The 22,853-nt window shown below is 43.1% G+C and overlaps 1 protein-coding gene across 2 annotated transcripts in view; it reads left to right on the forward strand.

Annotated features, from left to right (window-relative positions):
• The first annotated feature begins 6,245 nt into the window (after positions 1-6,245).
• LOC109904853 (membrane-associated phosphatidylinositol transfer protein 3) overlaps positions 6,246-22,853 on the forward strand; it is a 125,562-nt gene continuing 108,954 nt past the window's right edge. For both annotated transcript variants that reach the window (XM_031790848.1, XM_031790849.1), the window contains exon 1: positions 6,246-6,539. In XM_031790848.1, coding sequence (XP_031646708.1) covers positions 6,299-6,539 — 241 coding nt within the window. In that variant the 5' untranslated portion in view covers positions 6,246-6,298. The remainder of the gene's footprint in view (positions 6,540-22,853) is intronic.

Consider the following 22,853-nt stretch of genomic DNA (forward strand, 5'->3'; position numbering starts at 1 on the left):
TTATGGAAGAGTGGCAAGAAGAAAGCCATTTCTTAAAGATATCCATAAAAAGTGTTGTTTAAAGTTTGCCACAAGCCACCTGGGAGACACACCAAACATGTGGAAGAAGGTGCTCTGGTTAGATGAAACCAAAATTTAACTTTTTGGCAACAATGCAAAACGTTATGTTTGGCGTAAAAGCAACACAGCTCTTCACTCTGAACACACCATCCCCACTGTCAAACATGGTGGTGGCAGCATCATGGTTTGGGCCTGCTTTTCTTCAGCAGGGACAGGGAAGATGGTTCAAATTGATGGGAAGATGGATGGAGCCAAATACAGGACCATTCTGGAAGAAAACCTGATGGAGTTTGCAAAAGACCTGAGACTGGGACGGAGATTTGTCTTCCAACAAGACAATGATCCAAAACATAAAGCAAAATCTACAATGGAATGGTTCAAAAATAAACATATCCAGGTGTTAGAATGGCAAAGTCAAAGTCCAGACCTGAATCCAATCGAGAATCTGTGGAAAGAACTGAAAACTGCTGTTCACAAATGCTCTCCATCCAACCTCACTGAGCTCGAGCTGTTTTGCAAGGAGGAATGGGAAAAAATGTTAGTCTCTCGATGTGCAAAACTGATAGAGACATACCCCAAGCGACTTACAGCTGTAATCGCAGCAAAAGGTGGCGCTACAAAGTATTAATTTAAGGGGGCTGAATAATTTTGCACGCCCAATTTTTCAGTTTTTGATTTGTTAAAAAAGTTTGAAATATCCAATAAATGTCGTTCCACTTCATGATTGTGTCCCACTTGTTGTTGATTCTTCACAAAAAAATACAGTTTTATATCTTTATGTTTGAAGCCTGAAATGTGGCAAAAGGTCGCAAAGTTCAAGGGGGCCGAATACTTTCGCAAGGCACTGTATAAAACAAGTTCATTTTTGGGGGGAAAAACATCCTGATTGCATTGATGTGACAACATTCAGAATAGAATGGAACTAAAGCAATGCAGATTATTCCTATTTGGCAGGTTCCTTTCTGTCGTTCTTCCAGAGGGATGGGTGAATTTCACTGGGAAAGTTGGTTTTGATAAGCTTAGAGAGAACATTACGACATTACAGAGGGTCTCCTCTCTTTCCATTTATAAACTTCTCCCACAGGATTACTCACTCTTTCCATTTCCACATTGAAACATAGAAGTAAATTAATTGTTTGGGGAATTAACAATAGGGGTGCAGCAAGCCAAGGTCACCATTCATTGATTTAATAGGAAATCCGGATAGCATATTGCAATCATTGAAATTGTGTGATTCACTTGCCAATGCATGCACCAAATACTGTATGTTTGCCAAATTAGTGATTTAAATTCAATAAGAATGCATATATCACGAGTGAACATTGGATGAGGGAGCCTTTACTGGTGTGGAGTATGTTGTCAGGCTCTGGAGAGAAAGCAGCTGTGAAGGAGGACAGAGACACATCCAGATGTTGAGTTGGCCCCGAGCGGACCTGACTGTGACAAGGGACAGAGAGTGACTGAGTGAATAGCTCACTCTGAATCAGACCCTCTTTCTCTCCGCCAACTGTGTTTTGTGTGGGTGTCAGAATACATGCAGGTTTTATATAGGCTTATGCACATACACATGACTCACTCTCACAGTTCTGTTTCGTCCCAGAGTTCGGCACAAATTGGAATCTAGGGGCCATAGCATCCTTATAATAGGAGTTTTTGAATTGAAGAATACTTGAAATTGAAAAATATATTGTTCGTCTGTGAGAGTCAGGGTGGCTAATTTCAAATTATTTTTCATTTTCATGGTGCTGAATGCTGTCTATTGATACTTTAGTTTTGAGTGTGTCACCTCCCGCCCCAGACAACCAACACAGACTCAACACAGAAATGTATTTTCAACACAATTAACAAACAGAACAACAAGATCTGTCTATGATCTATTCTGATCTGTTTTGCACATAACACAGAACACATAACACATAACACATAACACAGAACACAGAACACATAACACATAACACAGAACACAGAACACATAACACAGAACACAGAACACAGAACACATAACACAGAACACAGAACACAGAACACAGAACACATAACACATAACACATAACACAGAACACAGAACACAGAACACATAACACATAACACATAACACAGAACACATAACACATAACACAGAACACAGAACACAGAACACAGAACACATAACACATAACACATAACACATAACACATAACACATAACACAGAACACAGAACACAGAACACATAACACAATGAAATTGGTTTTGTGGTGCTTTGATATATTTTATTTTTGTGATGTTTTCTGACACATTCATAGCAGACTGTTTTATATTGATGCCCAAAAGTTTATTTGGTAATACCTTTTTTTCTGGTATAATATGCAGAGGTTGATTTATTTAGTCAAAATGAGGTATTGATAACCTTGATAATCTTAATGATGTTAGTATTATAACATCATTTTAAAAAATTAGATGTATCTTGCTTTATCAATACAGCCATCAGATATAGAGCTGTGTCTCCTTTTCCACTGTTCTAATGGTGAAAAGGGCCTGTCCCTACAGTATGTTAGCCAGCATAATTATCCTTGTCAAAGACAGAATTCATGTGACTGTGAGTATTGACTAGTAGTCATGGTAATATGAATTATGTGGTACACACAGTGACGTATTTTGAGGCAACAATGCCCTTTCAGGCTGGATAGAATCATTTTAGGTTTCACTCAGGGACAGTTCAGCTAATGGCTGGAAATTTTCACAATTCTTAGAAAATTGGATATGATCTTCAACCAAGTAAGACAAATGTTCTCTCTATAGTACTATTTAGATATTTACAGAACCAGTGATATTCTCCTTCTCTGAACAACTACTGAAGAGATTGTAGTAGTTAGATCCATGCTCTGGGTGTGGATATGAGAGAGGAATGCAGCTGCTCCAGTTGAGAAATTGATCAGCACAGTATGTGCCCTCCCTGGGCAGTAATCTCCCTGATGTCATCAGATAGTCTGACCTATAAATTCTCTGCTTCAGAAACGAGAGAGAAACAACCTTGTTTCCCCCACAACGCAGTGGGTAATCTCATAGCATTGGCAGCTATCAAATGTGAAACACTTATCCTTGCTGTGTCATTATCCTTGCTGACTCATGGTTAGTAGAATTAAGATGTATTGAAAGCTAAGTCTTTGTGTGGATAGCTAAAAGGCAAAAGGTCCAGAGTCTTATTTCAGATTTGAGGTGCAAAGTTCATTGTTGTTAGTAGATGATCTACACATGGGGTCATCTCTTGGCTTCTTTTCTGCTAGAACCCACTGGCCCTCACTCTGCAGCAGCCCCATGTCTCTTATGACAGGCTGGTACATACATGGAAGTGCTGAGACCAGGTGCTTTCTCAGGTATCTGGATACGTGGATATACACTGAGTGTACATAACATTAGGAACAGCTTTCTAATATTGAATTGCACCCCTTTTGCCCTCAGAACAGCCTCAATTTGTTGGAGCATATACTGTACAAGGTGGTGAAAGTGTTCCACAGGGATGCTGGCCCATGTTGACTCCATTGCTTCCCACAATTGTGCCAAGTTGGCTGGATGTCCTTTGGGTGGTGGACCACTCTTGAACTGTTGAGCGGGAAAAACCCGGCAGCATTGCAGTTCTTGACATACCTAAACTGGTGTGCCTGGCACCTACTACCATACCCTGTTCAAAGGCGTTAAATATTTTGTCTTGCCCATTAACCCTCTGAATGGCACAAATACACAATCCATTTCTCAGTTGTCTAGAGGCTTAACAAACCTTCTTTAACCTGTCTCCTGCCCTTCATCTACACAGATTGAAGTGGCTTTAACAGGTTCATCAATAAGGGATAGCTTATAGACCTGGTCAGTCTATATCATGGAAAGGTGTTCCTAATGTTTTGTACACTCAGTGTACACTACATGACCAAATGTATGTGGTCACCTGCTCGCCGAACATCTCATTCCAAAATCATGGCCATTAATATGGAGTTGGTCCCCCCCCTTTGCTGCTATAACAGGCTACACTCTTCTGAGAATTCTTTCCACGAGATGTTGGGACATGCTGCAGGGACTTGCTTCCACTCAGCCACAAGTGCTGAGTTTTTTTTATGATTGGGGGGTGGGGCAGCTCAAAGTAGAGCCTGTTGTAGACTTGGCACACTGCCTTGGCATAGGATGAGATTGCTTCTAAAGAAAAAAGTTATTCTGCCTAAATTGAATGACCTTTTTTTTCTTGTGAGTGAGGCCATTGGGTGTAATCAATGCTATCTCTCGCTGTCTTTCTGGCCCTGCTGGCTGTTTTTCTTTTACTCTCCTGCTAGAATCACAATACAGTGTCTTGAGCCAGAAGTATTTTGTCATTGGTCATCCTGACTGGTTGAAATATCCTGGGCCCTCATAGGGTTAGGTGATACAGCGTGTCTGTGGCCAGGCCAGTACTCAGATTGGAGGGAGATGGCTCAGCTTCAGGCATTTGGGTCCATCGATAGTCATTAAATGGCACCAGGGTGCAGAGCTGCAGATAGAGTGATGCTGGTGCTGCTCTGATCCCAGGCTATGACCTGTTCTGTGGTCATGTGCTAGCTAGAGGATAGAACGAGGGTATAACTATATATCTGCACTGCTGTGCACAACAACAGACATCAACAAATCACTGCTCTCCCATGTTTCCCACTGAGCTTGGTAGATGGTTCAGGTTGGGAATCTACAATGAGTTTTTCAGGTTGTATTCAGTTGGGAATCTACAATGATTTTTTTTAGGTTGTATTCAGGTTGGGAATCTACAATGAGATTTTCAGGTTGGGAATCTACTTTGAGTTTTTGTGTTATAGTACAATATCTTGTTTTCTGTTGAAAGGGTTGGGAACATGGGTGTCCTTTGGTAATACGATTTCTATACATGTAGGGGTGAATATGATACTATTTTTATCTGAATGGGCTCTTCACATATAGACAGCAGGTTTCAGCATATTCAAAGTGGTCTACTCTAAATGAATAGATTTGGTTTGATAGATATAATAATTTAGATCACTGTCATATCTCATTATTTGATAGATATGACAGTGATCTAAATTAATATAGCATATTGTTTGATAGACGAGTTAGCCCAAGATTGTTGACAATGTCAGAGCAGGGAAATCTATAAAACATCATGGATTAGGCACTGAATGTCAGAAGCAGGCCAGCCAGCCTTACTGTGCTGTTTCTCCAGTTCACATACAATAGGCTACATCCCTAACGGCAATGCATTCATTAACTTATCTGATTATCCATGTGTCTAATAACAGTTTGACAGAATCCAAAATGGCACCCTTTGCCCTTATAGTGCACTACTTTTGACCAGACTAGGGCAAAATTGCACTATGGTGCACACTATGGTGCACTTTGAGGGAATAGGGTGCCATTTGGGACGTAACCTACATCCCTCATCATGCAGGCCATTAATGCATGCATCTGATCCATGTGGCTAATAACAGTTTCTCTTAAATGCAACAGTCCACTCCGCACAAAGCCTAAGATGTGATGTGAGCCGTCTTTGGACCATGAGGAATGTACCGTGATGCTATGCTGTTGAACTCTGGTTCCAGTATGTTTTATAGCTGGGTCTCTGACCTAACACTGTGGAGGAGCCAAGGCTGCAGGAAATAAAGCTAGCGTGATGACAAGGTGAGATTCGGTCCTTGCCCTTTTTAGGCCCCCATCTGTGGCTTGGAGACAGTCATTATCATCATCATGTCTTTAAGGTCAATAAAGAGTCTTTGTCAAGCTATTTGTCATGTCTGCTGCGTGCAGCATACTTATGGTTCAACATACTGAAACATTAACCTCAGTCTGTTGTTTATAGGCTTATAGGTTATCTTATCTGTATTATTTTACTCTACAATCATAACAGTTGTAACTACCTAGTTGAATAGGCAGGAGTGCGATTTTGTACATGTGTCGTTTTCCAATTGGGCTATATTTATTTCTAGACCTCACGTCAACTAGACCTCACGTCCATGGTTAGAAGTGCATCCCATGCAAATCATTTTGCATCAATGTCGACTAATTTATTTTATTGGAAACCCAACTGCAGGAGGCAGAGCCAATTCATACAACGGACGCCCTTGGGTGGCACACCAGCGAGCCACTGGAGGCAGTCTAACACTGGTCCTTGAAACATTTCTACTGATGTGACGGTAGTGGAGGGGAGGGCAGTAGCAAAGTCTGCACAGATACAAAAACTGAAAGTGTGTTCAGTACAAGAGGCAGATCCGCTGGATGTGGGTCTTGTCACCGATGAGCCCGAGGATCTCAGCTGCAGAATTCAAGCCGAGAGAAAAAGCGCATCCTCACTGCCTCTGGGCTACCTATCTTCTGCCTGGCTGGCGGCAAGTTGCGGAGACGAGGGAGGGAGCGCCCACTAGGTTAAAACTATATGACAAAATTACACCCCGGTGTCTCCGCACCTACCTTGGTAGAGACGTAGAGGTTGGGATGGCGAAAGAAACGAGAGGGAAAGGTAAGGTGCTCGGTTCAATATTTTTTATATAGCCTTTTATATAGCCTACCATGTCTCCTCCGGTGTCAAATCTTATGAGGTTATCAGGTCGCATAAATCAACGTCTCAACCTAAATCATGTAAAACGATGCATGCGCGCAATAGCCCGCTGGCTCTTCTTGACAATCTGTTGGAATGCGTGATGTTACAGTTCAGTAGTCTATCAGAATAAAAAGCAACCCGTGTCCTCTGAGATGTTTGTCAAACGGTGTGACGTGTTTTGTCGATGTTGTCTGAGTACGTTCATTGTAAATTATTTTGACACATGTAAGGTGTGATACGGTCATCCTGACCATTAACGACGGGAAAAGCGCGCGCCAAACTTAGATTTGGACCTCGTTAATCACATATATTGAGCATATTAAATTATTTGGGTAAACCCTTTTCAGTTCCTGAGAGACTCAAACGCTGATCAATCTTTGTTGCCAAGCATGCATTCAAGGAACATGACATTGTTAGTGGGTAGGCTATTATTAGTAGGCTATTAGTTGGACTATTGTTGTCCACACAAATATTTAACAGTATGAATTCGTGTATTATAAAAGTAAAACTGGACTTTCCAGAAGTAAAACAGGACGTACGAGTTGATACGCAGGTCGACGTTTATTGTCATGAGTCTTGTCCTGGAGGCAGAACTGAGCGAGTTCCTCTAAGATAGGCCAGCTGCAAAGTCAAAATTGGCTATATTGTAAAAATGTATGAAAACAAAAAATAGCCTTTTGGGCTTATTTTAAGGTTAGGCGTTAGGGTTGGCATTGTGGTTAGGGTTATGTTTAAAATTAGATTCTATGACTTTATGGTTGTGCCAGCTAGTGACTACTGCAGAGCTGCCTGCAGAACAAGATTAATTATGAAAAACGCTAACATGCAGGTGATACAGTTAAATGAATGTTGTAATGAAGGTGTTATAACTGTTTTACCTGCATTTTCATTATACCTGGTTGATATCCAGTTGATCACCATGGGGTTCAATACCTTACTGACAGGGGCGGACCGGGACCAGAAATCAACCCTGGCATCGACCCTGCCAGATGGCCAGTCCACCCCTGCTTACTAAAACACCAATGCACACATTGATACAATTGAAATGAATACAGTGTATCAAGGCCACTATATAGCATTCCCCAGGGAGATGTGTTCTGTTGATTATGGAAATTGATAGTCTATTCTTCATGTTTCAGTGCATTTAATGAAATATGAAAAGTTCCGTGTAGACTACATTTGGTTCACCTTTATAATGAAATTCAGCTTTCCACCTTCTAAATCACCTTCCATTGCACCTTGATAAGTCTTATGGTAGGTGAGGAAGAAGGTGACAAGGGGTAGTGGAAGGTGATTGAGATGGTTGAATCCTAAGTAAATGTTTCTGTTGAATGAATGTGTTTGAGGTATAGGTAAAAACAAAACATATCTTGAAAACATGACTATGTGTGAAGTACTTGGGCCCATCTTTGGTCTAATGAATTTAATTAGATAACGATCGCATGACAGATTGTGTGCTGTCCAGTGTTATAGTGAATTCCTCAACAACAACACATGAAGCAATGGGCTTTGGACAGCATGGGTTGTGTGTCACAAAAGACACCCAATTCCCTAAATAGTGCACTACGTTTGACCAGGGCCACTGGGGATCTGGTCAAAAGTAGTACACTATGTAAGGAATATAGGGTGCCATTTGGGATGTAGACCCTGCCTGATTTTGTCCAAATTTCCTGAAAGTAGAGTGATAAAAGATTGATGAGCAACTGGTGAGTTTTCTTTAGAGTGACCCAGTCAGACCCATCCTAGTTTTGTATTCATCATAAGGCTTTCTCTGACTGCGTTAGCTACGCTTTCTCTGACTGCGTTAGCTATGCTCTCTCTGACTGCGTTAGCTATGCTCTCTCTGACTGCGTTAGCTATGCTCTCTCTGACTGCGTTAGCTATGCTCTCTCTGACTGCGTTAGCTATGCTCTCTCTGACTGCGTTAGCTATGCTCTCTCTGACTGCGTTAGCTATGCTTTCTCTGACTGCGTTAGCTATGCTTTCTCTGACTGCGTCAGCTATGCTTTCTCTGACTGCGTTAGCTATGCTTTCTCTGACTGCGTCAGCTATGCTCTCTCTGACTGCGTTAGCTATGCTTTCTCTGACTGCGTCAGCTATGCTCTCTCTGACTGCGTCAGCTATGCTCTCTCTGACTGCATCAGCTATGCTCTCTCTGACTGCGTTAGACATGCTCTCTCTGACTGCGTTAGCTATGCTCTCTCTGACTGCGTTAGCTATGCTTTCTCTGACTGCGTTAGACATGCTTTCTCTGACTGCGTTAGCAATGCCCTCTCTGACTGCGTTAGCTATGCTTTCTCTGACTGCGTTAGCTATGCTTTCTCTGACTGCGTTAGCTATGCTCTCTCTGACTGCGTTAGCTATGCTTTCTCTGACTGCGTTAGCTATGCTTTCTCTGACTGCGTTAGCTATGCTCTCTCTGACTGCGTTAGCTATGCTCTCTCTGACTGCGTTAGCTATGCTCTCTCTGACTGCGTTAGCTATGCTCTCTCTGACTGCGTTAGCTATGCTCTCTCTGACTGCGTTAGCTATGCTCTCTCTGACTGCGTTAGCTATGCTTTCTCTGACTGCGTTAGCTATGCTTTCTCTGACTGCGTCAGCTATGCTCTCTCTGACTGCGTTAGCTATGCTTTCTCTGACTGCGTTAGCTATGCTCTCTCTGACTGCGTTAGCTATGCTCTCTCTGACTGCGTTAGCTATGCTCTCTCTGACTGCGTTAGCTATGCTCTCTCTGACTGCGTTAGCTATGCTCTCTCTGACTGCGTTAGCTATGCTCTCTCTGACTGCGTTAGCTATGCTCTCTCTGACTGCGTTAGCTATGCTCTCTCTGACTGCGTTAGCTATGCTCTCTCTGACTGCGTTAGCTATGCTCTCTCTGACTGCGTTAGCTATGCTCTCTCTGACTGCGTTAGCTATGCTCTCTCTGACTGCGTTAGCTATGCTCTCTCTGACTGCGTTAGCTATGCTCTCTCTGACTGCGTTAGCTATGCTCTCTCTGACTGCGTTAGCTATGCTTTCTCTGACTGCGTTAGCTATGCTTTCTCTGACTGCGTTAGCTATGCTCTCTCTGACTGCGTTAGCTATGCTTTCTCTGACTGCGTTAGCTATGCTTTCTCTGACTGCGTTAGCTATGCTTTCTCTGACTGCGTTAGCTATGCTTTTTGAATTGATTTAATATTTCATGACTGTTCCATTATATATTAACCTTGACTCGACTCTGGAGAGGTGACGTAAATTGGTCATATTCGTGAGCTGAATGATAATAAAATACCCATTGTAGGCCTTTATTATCCAGTTTCAGTAAGTCAAGCAGTATTCAAATTATACATGACTCTTGGTGGTGCCCAATGTCTCTTTTCGCAGTGCCCAACAATGATGATTTTGTTATAGGGGTGCAATGATTTGTTATGGAGGTAATTAAAACCATGATGTCAAGGTCACATAAGTTATTGAGGTTAGTCTCATTTGTCTTATACAGTCACTGCTGGTTGGCTGATGATTGGACCGTAATCTCAGGAACTGAACACCAGAGAGACAGAATTACATTGCATACAATAAGGCCAAGTTATGGTCTTACTACTTAGTCTCGTTCACCCAGTCGGCTCTCTCTCGCAGTCTGAGGATGAGGTTACTTTTACCAGGCTTTCCAATAATGTCATTTAGGTAAAACTGAAATTAGTTTTATAATGAAAACAATGCCATTTTAAGAATCTCCCTCACCACCTGCCTTACAGAAGGGAGGCTAATGTCCTACCTGGCAGGTACAATAAGTACACAACAGCTATGAGATGTGATCCTATAAATACCAACAACAACTAAACATGTAGGGAGACTACCCAATGCACTTGAATAAAACATTTAGCTAGAGTAACATGCGCTTATGCCACTGGCTGCTGACTGAAACACAGAGTCTGTGTCCCAAATGACTCTCTATTCCCTTTATAGTGCACTACCTTTGACCAGGGCTCTGACCAAAATAATAGGGTGCCATTTGGGACACACAGTGGCAGTATGTTTTGAACCAGCCCAGGTGTTAGGAGAGGGAGCTCAGCTCTGTATAGTAGAAACCTATCCAGATCACATACCAGCCATGTCGCAATTGCATCTGCTAATTTACTGATTCACCTCAATTAGCAGTTGCTTCAATGAGTAAAGAGAGATGCAACATAAGGGAGAGAGACAAATAGAGAGACAGAAGAGAGAGAGAGAGAGACAGAGAGAGAGACAGACATAGAGAGAGAGAGAGACAGATAGAGAGACATACATAGAGAGAGAGAGACAGATAAAGAGACATACATAGAGAGAGAGAGACAGATAGAGAGACATACATAGAGAGAGAGAGAGAGACAGACAGAGGGAGAGAGACATACATAGAGAGAGAGAGACAGATAGAGAGACAGACATAGAGGGAGAGAGACAGATAGAGAGACATACATAGAGAGAGAGAGACAGATAGAGAGACATACATAGAGAGACAGACATAGAGAGAGAGAGACAGATAGAGAGACATACATAGAGAGAGAGAGACAGATAGAGACATACATAGAGAGAGAGAGACAGATAGAGAGACATATATATATATAGAGAGAGAGACAGATAGAGAGAGAGAGACAGATAGAGAGACAGACATAGAGGGAGAGAGACAGAGAGACATACATAGAGAGAGAGAGACAGATAGAGAGACAGACATACATAGAGAGAGAGAGAGAGAGACAGAGAGACATACATAGAGAGAGACAGATAGAGAGACATACATAGAGAGAGACAGATAGAGAGACAGACATAGAGAGAGAGAGAGACAGAGGGAGAGAGACATACATAGAGAGAGAGAGAGAGACAGAGAGACATACATAGAGGGAGAGAGACAGATAGAGAGACATACATAGAGGGAGAGAGACAGAGAGAGAGAGAGAGAGAGAGAGAGAGAGAGAGAGAGAGACATACATAGAGGGAGAGAGACAGATAGAGAGACATACATAGAGAGAGGGAGAGAGAGAGACAGATAGAGAGAGAGAGAGACACAGACATAAAGAAAGAGAAAGAGAGAGAGACAGAGATTATTTCAAGAGCTCATAACCGACTGGGCAAACACTTATTGATTCGACGAGAGAGAGAGAGAGAGAGAGAGAGAGAGAGAGAGAGAGAGAGAGAGAGAGAGAGAGAGAGAGAGGAGAGAGAGAGAGGAGAGAGAGAGAGAGAGAGAGAGAGAGAGAGAGAGAGAGAGAGAGAGAGAGAGAGAGAGAGAAGAGAGAGAGAGAGAGAGAGAGAGAGAGAGAGAGAGAGAGAGAGAGAGAGAGAGAGAGAGAGAGAGAGAGAGAGAGAGAGAGAGAGAGAGAGAGAGAGAGAGAGAGAGAGAGAGAGAGAGAGAGAGAGAGAGAGAGATATAGAGAGACATACATAGAGAGAGAGAGATACATACATAGAGAGAGAGACATAGAGAGACATACATAGAGAGAGAGAGAGACAGATAGAGAGACATACATAGAGAGAGAGAGACAGATAGAGAGACATACAGAGAGAGAGACAGACATAGAGAGAGAGAGACAGAGAGACAGACATACATAGAGAGAGAGAGAGAGACAGATGGAGAGACAGACAGAGGGAGAGAGACAGATGGAGAGACAGACAGAGGGAGAGAGACAGATGGAGAGACAGACAGAGGGAGAGAGACAGATGGAGAGACAGACAGAGGGAGAGAGACAGATAGAGAGACATACATAGAGAGACATACATAGAGAGAGAGAGACAGATAGAGAGACAGACATAGAGAGAGAGAGAGACAGATAAGAGACATACATAGAGAGAGAGAGAGAGACAGAGAGACATACATAGAGAGAGAGAGAGACAGATAGAGAGACAGACATAGAGGGAGAGAGACAGATAGAGAGACATACATAGAGAGAGAGAGACAGATAGAGAGACAGACATAGAGAGAGAGAGACAGATAGAGAGACAGACATAGAGAGAGAGAGACAGATAGAGAGACATACATAGAGAGAGAGAGAGACATACATAGAGAGAGAGAGACAGATAGAGAGACATACATAGAGAGAGACAGACATAGAGAGAGAGAGACAGATAGAGAGACAGACATACATAGAGAGAGAGAGAGAGACAGATAGAGAGACATACATAGAGAGAGAGAGACAGATAGAGAGACAGACATAGAGAGAGAGAGAGAGACAGACAGATAGAGAGACATACATAGAGAGAGAGAGACAGATAGAGAGACATACATAGAGGGAGAGAGAGAGATAGAGAGACATACATAGAGAGAGAGAGACAGATAGAGAGACATACATAGAGAGAGAGAGAGACAGATAGAGAGACATACATAGAGAGAGAGAGAGACAGACATAAAGAGAGAGAGACAGAGATTATTTCAAGAGCTCATAACCGACTGGGCAAACACTTATTGATTCGACATTGTTTCCACGTCATTTTAACAACAAAAAATCTATGTGATGTTGTTGCATCAACGTGGAAAACTGATTGAATTTGCAATAAGCCATCCACATAATGGAATTTAGTTTTTTTTTCACACAACTTTTAACCTAAATCCAAAGACATGGTGAAATGTTCTGTTGATTTTGCGTTGAATTGACATTAGTTGACAACACAAACAAAATGAAATCAAAACTAGACATTGAAATGACGTTTGTGCCCAGTGGGAAACTTGTTCTTAGAAGGTTAATAGAGTCCTCTGAACATTGTAGCAGGAAGCTTTTCACTCTGTCACCAGTTGTGCAGTGCAGATTATTCATGATATGCTGTAATATGATTGAGAGGAAAGCATTGCTCCCCAGTTTATAATCGACAATAGATTTCCTTGAAACTAACAGACTAATTGAATTGTAAGTAGCTGTAACTGCAGTCCTTTCTTCAGTTTGTCATAATAGTCACAATATGATGTGAGTGATTATCCCTCGCTGAGCTAATGGCAAATCTATGGCCACAGCCATCATTCCAGCCATGCTCGCTGTTCTGCTCATGAAGATCATTTGAACCCTGCAATGCTTGAACACACTGGTACAAGATTGATGGCAAACTGCAATATGTAAGGGTTACTGTTCCTACCTCCATATCTCCATGATCTATTTTCTTTCTATACTGTTGCACCTTTGACTATAGTGTGTAATCTCTGTGTCATTGCGGTTTGTAGATAGGACATTTTTTCTCCTTTTACTTTATTTACAGTAAAACAACTTGGCCTAGATATAGACTTTATTGTAATCTTTCTTATATTCACACACGTTCTTCTTATCTGCTTCATCATTACTTGAGATCTGTTCTGAGTGGGTCTGTAGCTTTTTTTAGTTTGTCTCTAAGGATTCTGCCACATACCCTTTTCCTCTTTTCTCTATAGAAAGTCTTTCATTACCAAAAAGCAGCTGGGGATCAGTAAGGAAATTGCATTTTTGATAAGAGGAGATGGGAACATCCGTTTTGATTTTAGCAGAGGCTCTGCCAAACATGCCATATCATATGTACTTGGAACATGATGAATCAGTATTTCTGTTTCAGCTTCTCCTAAAAACATTATCTCCTCATTGATGTGAAGAACATCAGGGGTTTAGGGGTTACATGCGGTCTTTCACTCTTCCACAATTTCCACTTGATCAAAACCTCAGGTTGGAGACAGAAGTAGACTTCAGGCATGTACAGTGTTCTTTTAGTTGTTTTTTGGTTCTGTACTCCAGCATTTTGGATTTGAAATGAAGATGCATAAATATCAAACCCCCAAGCATTTTTGGGGGGGTATGATATTTGTCCGTCTGAAACTTTCTCACTCATCATTATCCACGATTCATTCAGGACTATCTGTAATTATAGTAGCAGCCAAATGAATGTAGAAGTGTTTAGAAACATATTCTATTCTTATTTGCAATAAAAGTGACTCCAAAATGTCACAATATATAATTTACCATTAATTTTGTTTGGTCACAGAATAATCTGAAACACAACCAAAACAAACAGCAAATGCATCCAAAATGCATCCTGCGCCGACATCCAACATGCATCCTGCGCCGACATCCAACATGCATCCTGCACCGACATCCAACATGCATCCTGCACCGACATCCAACATGCATCCTGCACCGACATCCAACATGCATCCTGCACCGACATCCAACATGCATCCTGCACCGACATCCAACATGCATCCTGCACCGACATCCAACATGCATCCTGCACCGACATCCAACATGCATCCTGCTCCGACATCCAACATGCATCCTGCACCGACATCCAACATGCATCCTGCTCCGACATCCAACATGCATCCTGCACCGACATCCAACATGCATCCTGCTCCGACATCCAACATGCATCCTGCTCCGACATCCAACATGCATCCTGCTCCGACATCCAACATGCATCCTGCTCCGACATCCAACATGCATCCTGCTCCGACATCCAACATGCATCCTGCGCCGACATCCAACATGCATCCTGCACCGACATCCAACATGCATCCTGCACCGACATCCAACATGCATCCGGGGCCGACATCCAACATGCATCCTGCACCGACATCCAACATGCATCCGGGGCCGACATCCAACATGCATCCGGGGCCGACATCCAACATGCATCCTGCGCCGACATCCAACATGCAACCTGCGCCGACATCCAACATGCATCCTGCGCCGACATCCAACATGCATCCTGCTCCGACATCCAACATGCATCCTGCGCCGACATCCAACATGCATCCTGCGCCGACATCCAACATGCGTCCTGCGCCGACATCCAACATGCATCTGGCGCCGACATCCAACATGCATCCGGCGCCAACATCCAACATGCATCCTGATGGCCGCCTCACTTCGCGTTCCTAGGAAACTATGCAGTTTTTTGTTTTTTTACGTGTTATTTCTTACATTGGTACCCCAGGTAATCTTAGGTTTCATTACATACAGTCGGGAAGAACTACTGAATATAAGAGCAACGTCAACTCACCATCAGTACGACCAGGAATATGACTTTCCCGAAGTGGATCTTGTGTTCTGCCTTCCACCCAGGACAACGGAATGGATCCCAGCCTAGATGGCATCATGAGGCAGGAAAATTATGTGGATATATTGAAGCAACATCTCAAGACATGTTAAAGCTTGGTCGCAAATGGGTCTTCCAAATGGATAACGACCCCAAGCAACAAAGTCAAGGTATTGGAGTGGCCATCACAAAGCCCTGAGCTCAATCTTATAGAAAATGTATGGGCAGAACTGAAAAAGCAGGGAATCTTTACTAGGATTAAATGTCAGGAATTGTGAAAAACTGAGTGTAAATGTATTTGGCTAAGGTGTATGTAAACTTCCCACTTCAACACTATATAACTTTCAAAATACAGAAATACAGCCGTTATGATGCATTTTGCTGTATTTCTGTATTTTGAAAGTCATATATCTTCAAAACTTGATTGCAACATTTTTTAAGACAATATCAACAATGGACAAATGAAACTAATACCCAAAGATAGTTTTTCAAATCAAATCAATGTTATTTGTCACGTGCCCAATACAACAGGTGTAGACCTCACAGTGAATGCTTACTCACAAGCCCTTAACCAACAATGCAGTTTAAGAAAAATACCCCAAAAAAAGTAAGAAATAAAAGTAAGAAATAATAAAATAGCAGCAGTAAAATAACAATAGCGAGGCTATAAATAGGGGGTACCGGTACAAAGTCAATGTGGGAGGGCCCCGGTTAGTCGAGGTAATATGTGCATGTAGGTAGAGTTATTAAAGTGACTCTGCATAGATAATAACAGAGAGTAGCAGCAGCGTAAAAAAAGGGGTGGGGGGGGCAATGTAAATAGTAGCCATTTGATTTGATGTTCAGGAATCTTATGGCTTGGGGGTAGAAGCTGTTTTGAAGCCTCTTGGACCTAGACTTGGTGCTTCGGTACCGCTTGCCATGTTAGTTTGTTGGTGATGTGGACGCCAAGGAACTTGAAGCTCTCAACCTGCTCCACTACAGCTCCGTCGATGAGAATGGGGGCGTGCTTGGTCCTCGGTCCTCTTCTCCACAATCATCTCCTTTGTCTTGATCATGTTGAGGGAGAGGTTGTTGTGCTTGCACCACACGGTCAGGTCTCTGACCTCCTCCCTATAGGCTGTCTTGTCTGTGATCGTGCCTACCACTCTTGTGTCATCATCAAACTTAATACTGGTGTTGGAGTCGTGCCTGGTCGTTGAACATTTCAGTGAAGACACTTGCCAGTTGGTCAGCGCATGCTCACAGTACACTCTCTTGTAATCTGTCTGGCCCTGCGGCCTTGTGAATGTTGACCTGTTTAAAGGTCTTACACATATCGGCTGCGGAGAGTGTGATCACACAGTCGTCCAGAACAGCTGATGCTCTCATGCATGTTTCAGTGTTACTTGCCTCGAAGCGAACATAGAAGTAATTTAGCTCGTCTGGTAGGCTTGTGTCACTGGGCAGCTCTCGGCTGTGCTTCCCTTTGTAGTCTGTAATAGTTTTCAAGCCCTGCCACATCCGACGAGTGTCGGAGCCGGTGTAGTACGATTCGATCTTAGTCCTGTATTGATGCTTTGCCTGTTTGATGGTTCGTTGGAGGGCATAGCGGGATTTCTTATACATTTCTTGGTTATAGTCCTGCTCCTTGAAAGCGGCAACTCTACCCTTTAGCTCAGTGTGGATGTTGCCTGTAATCCATGGCTTCTGGTTGGGGTATGTACGTACAGTCGCTGTGGGGACGACGTCATCGATGCACATATTGGTGAAGCCAGTGACTGTTGTGTACTCCTCAATGCCATTGGAAGAATCCCGGAACATATTCCAGTCTGTGCTAGCAAAACAGTCCTGTAGCTTAACATCTGCTTCATCTGACCACTTTTTTATTCACCGAGTCACTGGTGCTTCCTGCTTTAGTTTTTGCTTTTAAGCAGGAATCAGGAGGATAGAATTATGGTCAGATTTGCCAAATGGAGGGCGAGGGAAAGCTTTGTACCAATCTCTTTGTGTGCTCTGCATGCATTTTGGGTGGAATGTTCTTTGATAGGCGAAATGTATTGTGTTTCAAAAGTGATATTGTAAATTGATCTGGTCACTGTTGAATTGTTTACATTTTCATTTGATTATTATGTCTGGATCTCAAAGGCTTTTGTCAGTCTGCAGACAAATAAGCACAGAGACAACAGACAACAGTCCTTGTCATCTGTGATTCCTGTTTGTAACACTACTCAGAAAAACCAATTCACTATTAAAGTGAACGTTGAAGAGGAGAGATGGTGATTATCACAGATACAGTATGAGGGTTGAGCAGACAAGCAGCTTTGTCCTCAGAAGTCATTTGAAAAAGTAAGCAGTGCAATCAATAACCCAGACAAACACATTCCCTAGACAACATTGTTTTCTGCATTAATGGCTTTGGCTGGCATTGTACCTGTAATGGTCTGAGTTCCGTTCCTTCATTTATTTTCAAGCATACTAAACATAATGAACTCTGCTTATTGATAAGATCCAAATTGACTGCTGCAGAATAATACTCAAGACCAATGATTGCGGTTTAATAAATGTATGTAGATAGTTTTTGTAATTCTTCTCTGGCAGCTTTGCTGTGTGATGGGCTGAATGATATTAGTGAGATCCCTCTGTTTTCAGTTTCTGAAACAGCTACCAGCTGCCACCTGACTGGCTGATAGGTGACTGAAACAAGGAAGAAAATGCAGACTCGTTATTCTATATTTTAAGTTGACTACATTTGAAACTAAGACTCAAGGAAAGTAAATGACCATTAAAAGACCCTGCATTGCGGTGCTTATGACCATCAACATTAGGTAAGCTTTGGGTGTTGTCGGCTATGGCCGGCGCACCTCTTGCAGCTGATTAGATAATTTATTTATGTGTAGTTGCTGTAACATGTAACTTGAATTAGTCTCAAATTGGCCAACTCCAATCGGGTTTTTCAGTTTCTGCCCAAATGATTGTGTCCTTCCTAATTTGCACAATGATTGGGATTCAGCACAGAGCTAAACATAGCCCTGTATGAGAGGAGGCAGTGACAGACAGCAGATACACACTCTCTCTCTCTCTCTCTCTCTCTCAATTCTCAATTTAAGGGCTCTATTTTCATGGGAGACATATGTTTACATTGCCTAAGCAAGTGAAATAGAAACAATAAAAAAATAACAGTAAATATTACACTAACAAAAGTTCCAAAAGAATGAAGACATTTCAAATGTCATATTATGTCTATATACAGTGTTGTAATGATGTGCAAATAGTTAAAGTACAAAACAGAAAATAAAAATATATAAATATGGGTTGTGTTTACAATGTTTACAATGTTTACAGTGTTTGTTCTTCACTGGTTACCGTTTTCTTGTTGCAACAGGTCACAAATCTTGCTGCTGTGATTGCACACTGTGGTATTTATGGGAGTTTATCAACATTTGATTTGTTTTCGAATTCTTTGTGGGTCTGTGTAATCTGAGGGAAATATGTTGACAAATATGGTCATACATTTGGCAGGAGGTTAGGAAGTGCAGCTCAGTTTTCACCTCATAGCCTGTCTTCTCTTGAGAGCCAGGTCTGCCTTCGGCGGTCTTTCTCAACAGCAAGGCTATGCTCACTGAGTCAAAGATTTCCTTAATTTTGGGTCAGTCACAGTGGTCAGGTACTTTGGGTCAGTCACAGTGGCTCAGTTTTATTGTAAATTCTAATTATCTTTTTGTTTTCTCATCTTTTGGTTGGGTCTAATTGTGATGTTGTCCTGGACCAGGACCAGCTTGCTTAGGGGTTCTTCTCCAGGTTCATTTCTCTGTAGGTGATGGCTTTGTTATCCAAGGTTTGAAAATCGCTTCCTTTTAGGTGGTTGTAGGATTTAACCTCTCTTTTATGGATTTTGATAAGTAGCGGGTGTTGGCCTAATTCTGCTCTGCTTGCATTATTTGGTGTTTTACGTTGCTCACTGAGGATATTTTTGCAGAATTCTGCATGGAAAATCTCAATTTGGTGTTTGTCCCATTTTGTGAATTCTTGCTTGGTGAGCGGACCCCAGACCTCACAACCATAAAGGGAAATGGGTTCTATAACTGATTCAAGTATTTTTAGCCAGATCCTAATTGGTATGTCAAATTTTATGTTCCTTTTGATGGCATAGAAGGTCCTTCTTGCCTTGTCTCTCAGCTTGTTCACAGCTTTGTGGAAATGACCTGTAGCGCTGATGTTTAGGCCGAGGTATGTATAGTTTTTTGTGTGCTCTAGGGCAACGGTGTCTAGGTGGAATTTGTATTCGTGGTCCTGGCAACTGGACCTTTTTTGGAACACCATTATTTTTGTCTTACTGAGATTTACTGTCTGACAGAATCTGTGCAGAAGATCTAGGTGCTGCTGTAGGCCTTTCTCTCTCGCTCTTCCTCATTCCTCAGAGGGAGAGCTCAGTTAGTTTCACAACCCCTCATGTTTGCTAATTTAGTCACTACATTCATTTTTGCCAGATAAATTATAGATATGCCTGGCTAACTCTCTACTGACAAATTGCAATGCTAAATTGCAATGCCAACATTTCAGTTTAAGTCTTACCTAAGTTTTCACAATGATTGTTTCCATGTATTATTTATGTATGTTTTGCAACCTCATGTAAGCCCTCAAATAGCCCTATTGTCCATGGAATATTTAAGCCATGAAGACATTTGTCATTTTCCAATAACTGATGAGTATCATCTAATGTTACAATCTTATGTGCCATAAGTGAAATCTTAGGTTTGGCCTCTATTCGGCAGTGCTGCCAAACTCAGGCGTGTGATAATGCATTCAGCCCCTGACCTCAGTTATTTATTCAAGCATGCAAAGTAGTGTTAATTAGAATTTAATGGCCGTTTGTCATGAGGGTGCACTGGGTTGGCGAGTGCTGCCTATTTACCTAACCGGGAGTCAGAAGCTGGCTAGCTGGCTGGCTAGCTGGCTGGCTGGCTGGCTGGCTGGCGGCTCGGCGAGTGGGAGAGAGGGAGAGGTAGGGAGAGAGGGAGAGATTTTAGAGGAAGGGTTTTTATCACTCCCATATTAGTCTCTCTTAAATATCTTCAAAATGACTTCAATATTGACTAAAGATTCTGGTGCTTACTTATCTATAAGGGAATATGTTTATAGTGATTTAAGATGGCTGTTTGATTACTTCATCGCCTACTTAAACTTAATAATGCCACTCTTTTGGCTATTTCTTTTGTTTAAAAACTACTTGAGCAATTTCTCCTCCCTGTCATTCTTGATGTGTGTCATCAGAGCAAAAAAGTGAAACATCTTAGGTTATCCATCCATGTTGGATTTCTGTTCCATAAACCGGGATCCTTGTTGAACACCACACCAATCACACAAACAACAAATAATACGGCCTGTGTCCCAAATGACCCAGCCTGCATCCCAAATGACCCAGCCTGCATCCCAAATGACCCAGTCTGTGTCCCAAGTGACACTGCCCTGCATCCCAAATGACCCAGACTGTGTCCCAAGTGACACTGCCCTGCATCCCAAATGACCCTATCCTGCATCCCAAATGACCCTGCTCTGCATCCCAAATGACCCTGCTCTGCATCCCAAATGACCTTGCTCTGCATCCCAAGTGACACTGCCCTGCATCCCAAATGACCCTGCCCTGCATCCCAAATGACCCTGCACTGCATCCCAAGTGACCCTGCCCTGCATCCCAAATGACTGCCCTGCATCCCAAATGACCCTGCTCTGCATCCCAAATGACTCTGCATCCCAAATGACTCTGCCCTGTATCCCAAATGACCCTGCCCTGCATCCCAAATGACTCTGCCCTGCATCCCAAATGACCCAGTCTGCATCCCAAATGACCCAGTCTCCATCCCAAATGACCCAGCCTACATCCCAAATGACCCAGCCTGCATCCCAAATGACCCAGTCTGCGTCCCAAGTGACACTGCCCTGCATCCCAAATGACCCCGTCTGCGTCCCAAGTGACACTGCCCTGCATCCCAAATGACCCAGTCTGTGTCCCAAGTGACACTGCCCTGCATCCCAAATGACCCAGTCTGTGTCCCAAATGACCCAGGCTGCATCCCAAATGACCCAGTCTGCGTCCCAAGTGACACTGCCCTGCATCCCACATGACCCAGTCTGTGTCCCAAGTGACACTGCCCTGCATCCCAAATGACCCAGACTGTGTCCCAAGTGACACTGCCCTGCATCCCAAATGACCCTGTCCTGCATCCCAAATGACCCTGCTCTGCATCCCAAATGACCCTGCCCTGCATCCCAAATGACCCTGTCCTGCATCCCAAATGACCCTGCTCTGCATCCCAAATGACCTTGCTCTGCATCCCAAGTGACACTGCCCTGCATCCCAAATGACCCTGCCCTGCATCCCAAGTGACCCTGCCCTGCATCCCAAGTGACCCTGCCCTGCATCCCAAATGACCCTGCCCTGCATCCCAAATGACCCTGCCCTGCATCCCAAATGACCCTGCCCTGCATCCCAAATTACTCTGCCCTGCATCCCAAATGACCCTGCTCTGCATCCCAAATGACTCTGCATCCCAAATGACTCTGCCCTGCATCCCAAATGACCCTGCCCTGCATCCCAAATGACCCTGCCCTGCATCCCAAATGACTCTGCCCTGCATCACAAATGACCCTGCCCTGCATCCCAAATGACTCTGCCCTGCATCCCAAATGACCCTGCCCTGCATCCCAAATAACTCTGCTCTGCATCCCAAATGACGCAGTTTGTGTTCCAAATGACCCTGCACTGCATCCCAAATGACCCAGTCTGTGCCCCAAATGACCCTGCTCTGCATCCCAAATGACCCAGTCTGCGTCCCAAATCCATTAGGGGGTACGTGTTCACACTTCCACTTTACCCAGCCAACCTTGTCCTCTCCAAGACCTCAGCAACCTTTGCGCACTGGAAGCAACCTTTAAGAGGAAAGAAGAAAACAAGACCAGAAGGGAACAAACAGGAGCGACAGAACAGGACAATACCAAACAAAATGAACAACAGTCAGTCACTGTCACGATCGTCTGAATGAGTGGACCAAGATGCAGCGTGATATGGTTCCATCCTCTTTATTTTGAAGTGAAACTCCGTCTGCTCCCATGGAAGGCGATCCTTTCCAGCCAGGATCTCCTCCCACGTCCAGGATACCTTACCGTCCAAGATATCCTCCCATGTCCAGGATGTCTGCTCCTCCTGGCCACGCTGCTTGGTCCGTTTGTGGTTGGATCTTCTGTCACGATCGT

This window comes from Oncorhynchus kisutch, linkage group LG15 (assembly GCF_002021735.2).
Source record: "Oncorhynchus kisutch isolate 150728-3 linkage group LG15, Okis_V2, whole genome shotgun sequence".
In the NCBI taxonomy this organism is placed as follows: domain Eukaryota; kingdom Metazoa; phylum Chordata; class Actinopteri; order Salmoniformes; family Salmonidae; genus Oncorhynchus; species Oncorhynchus kisutch.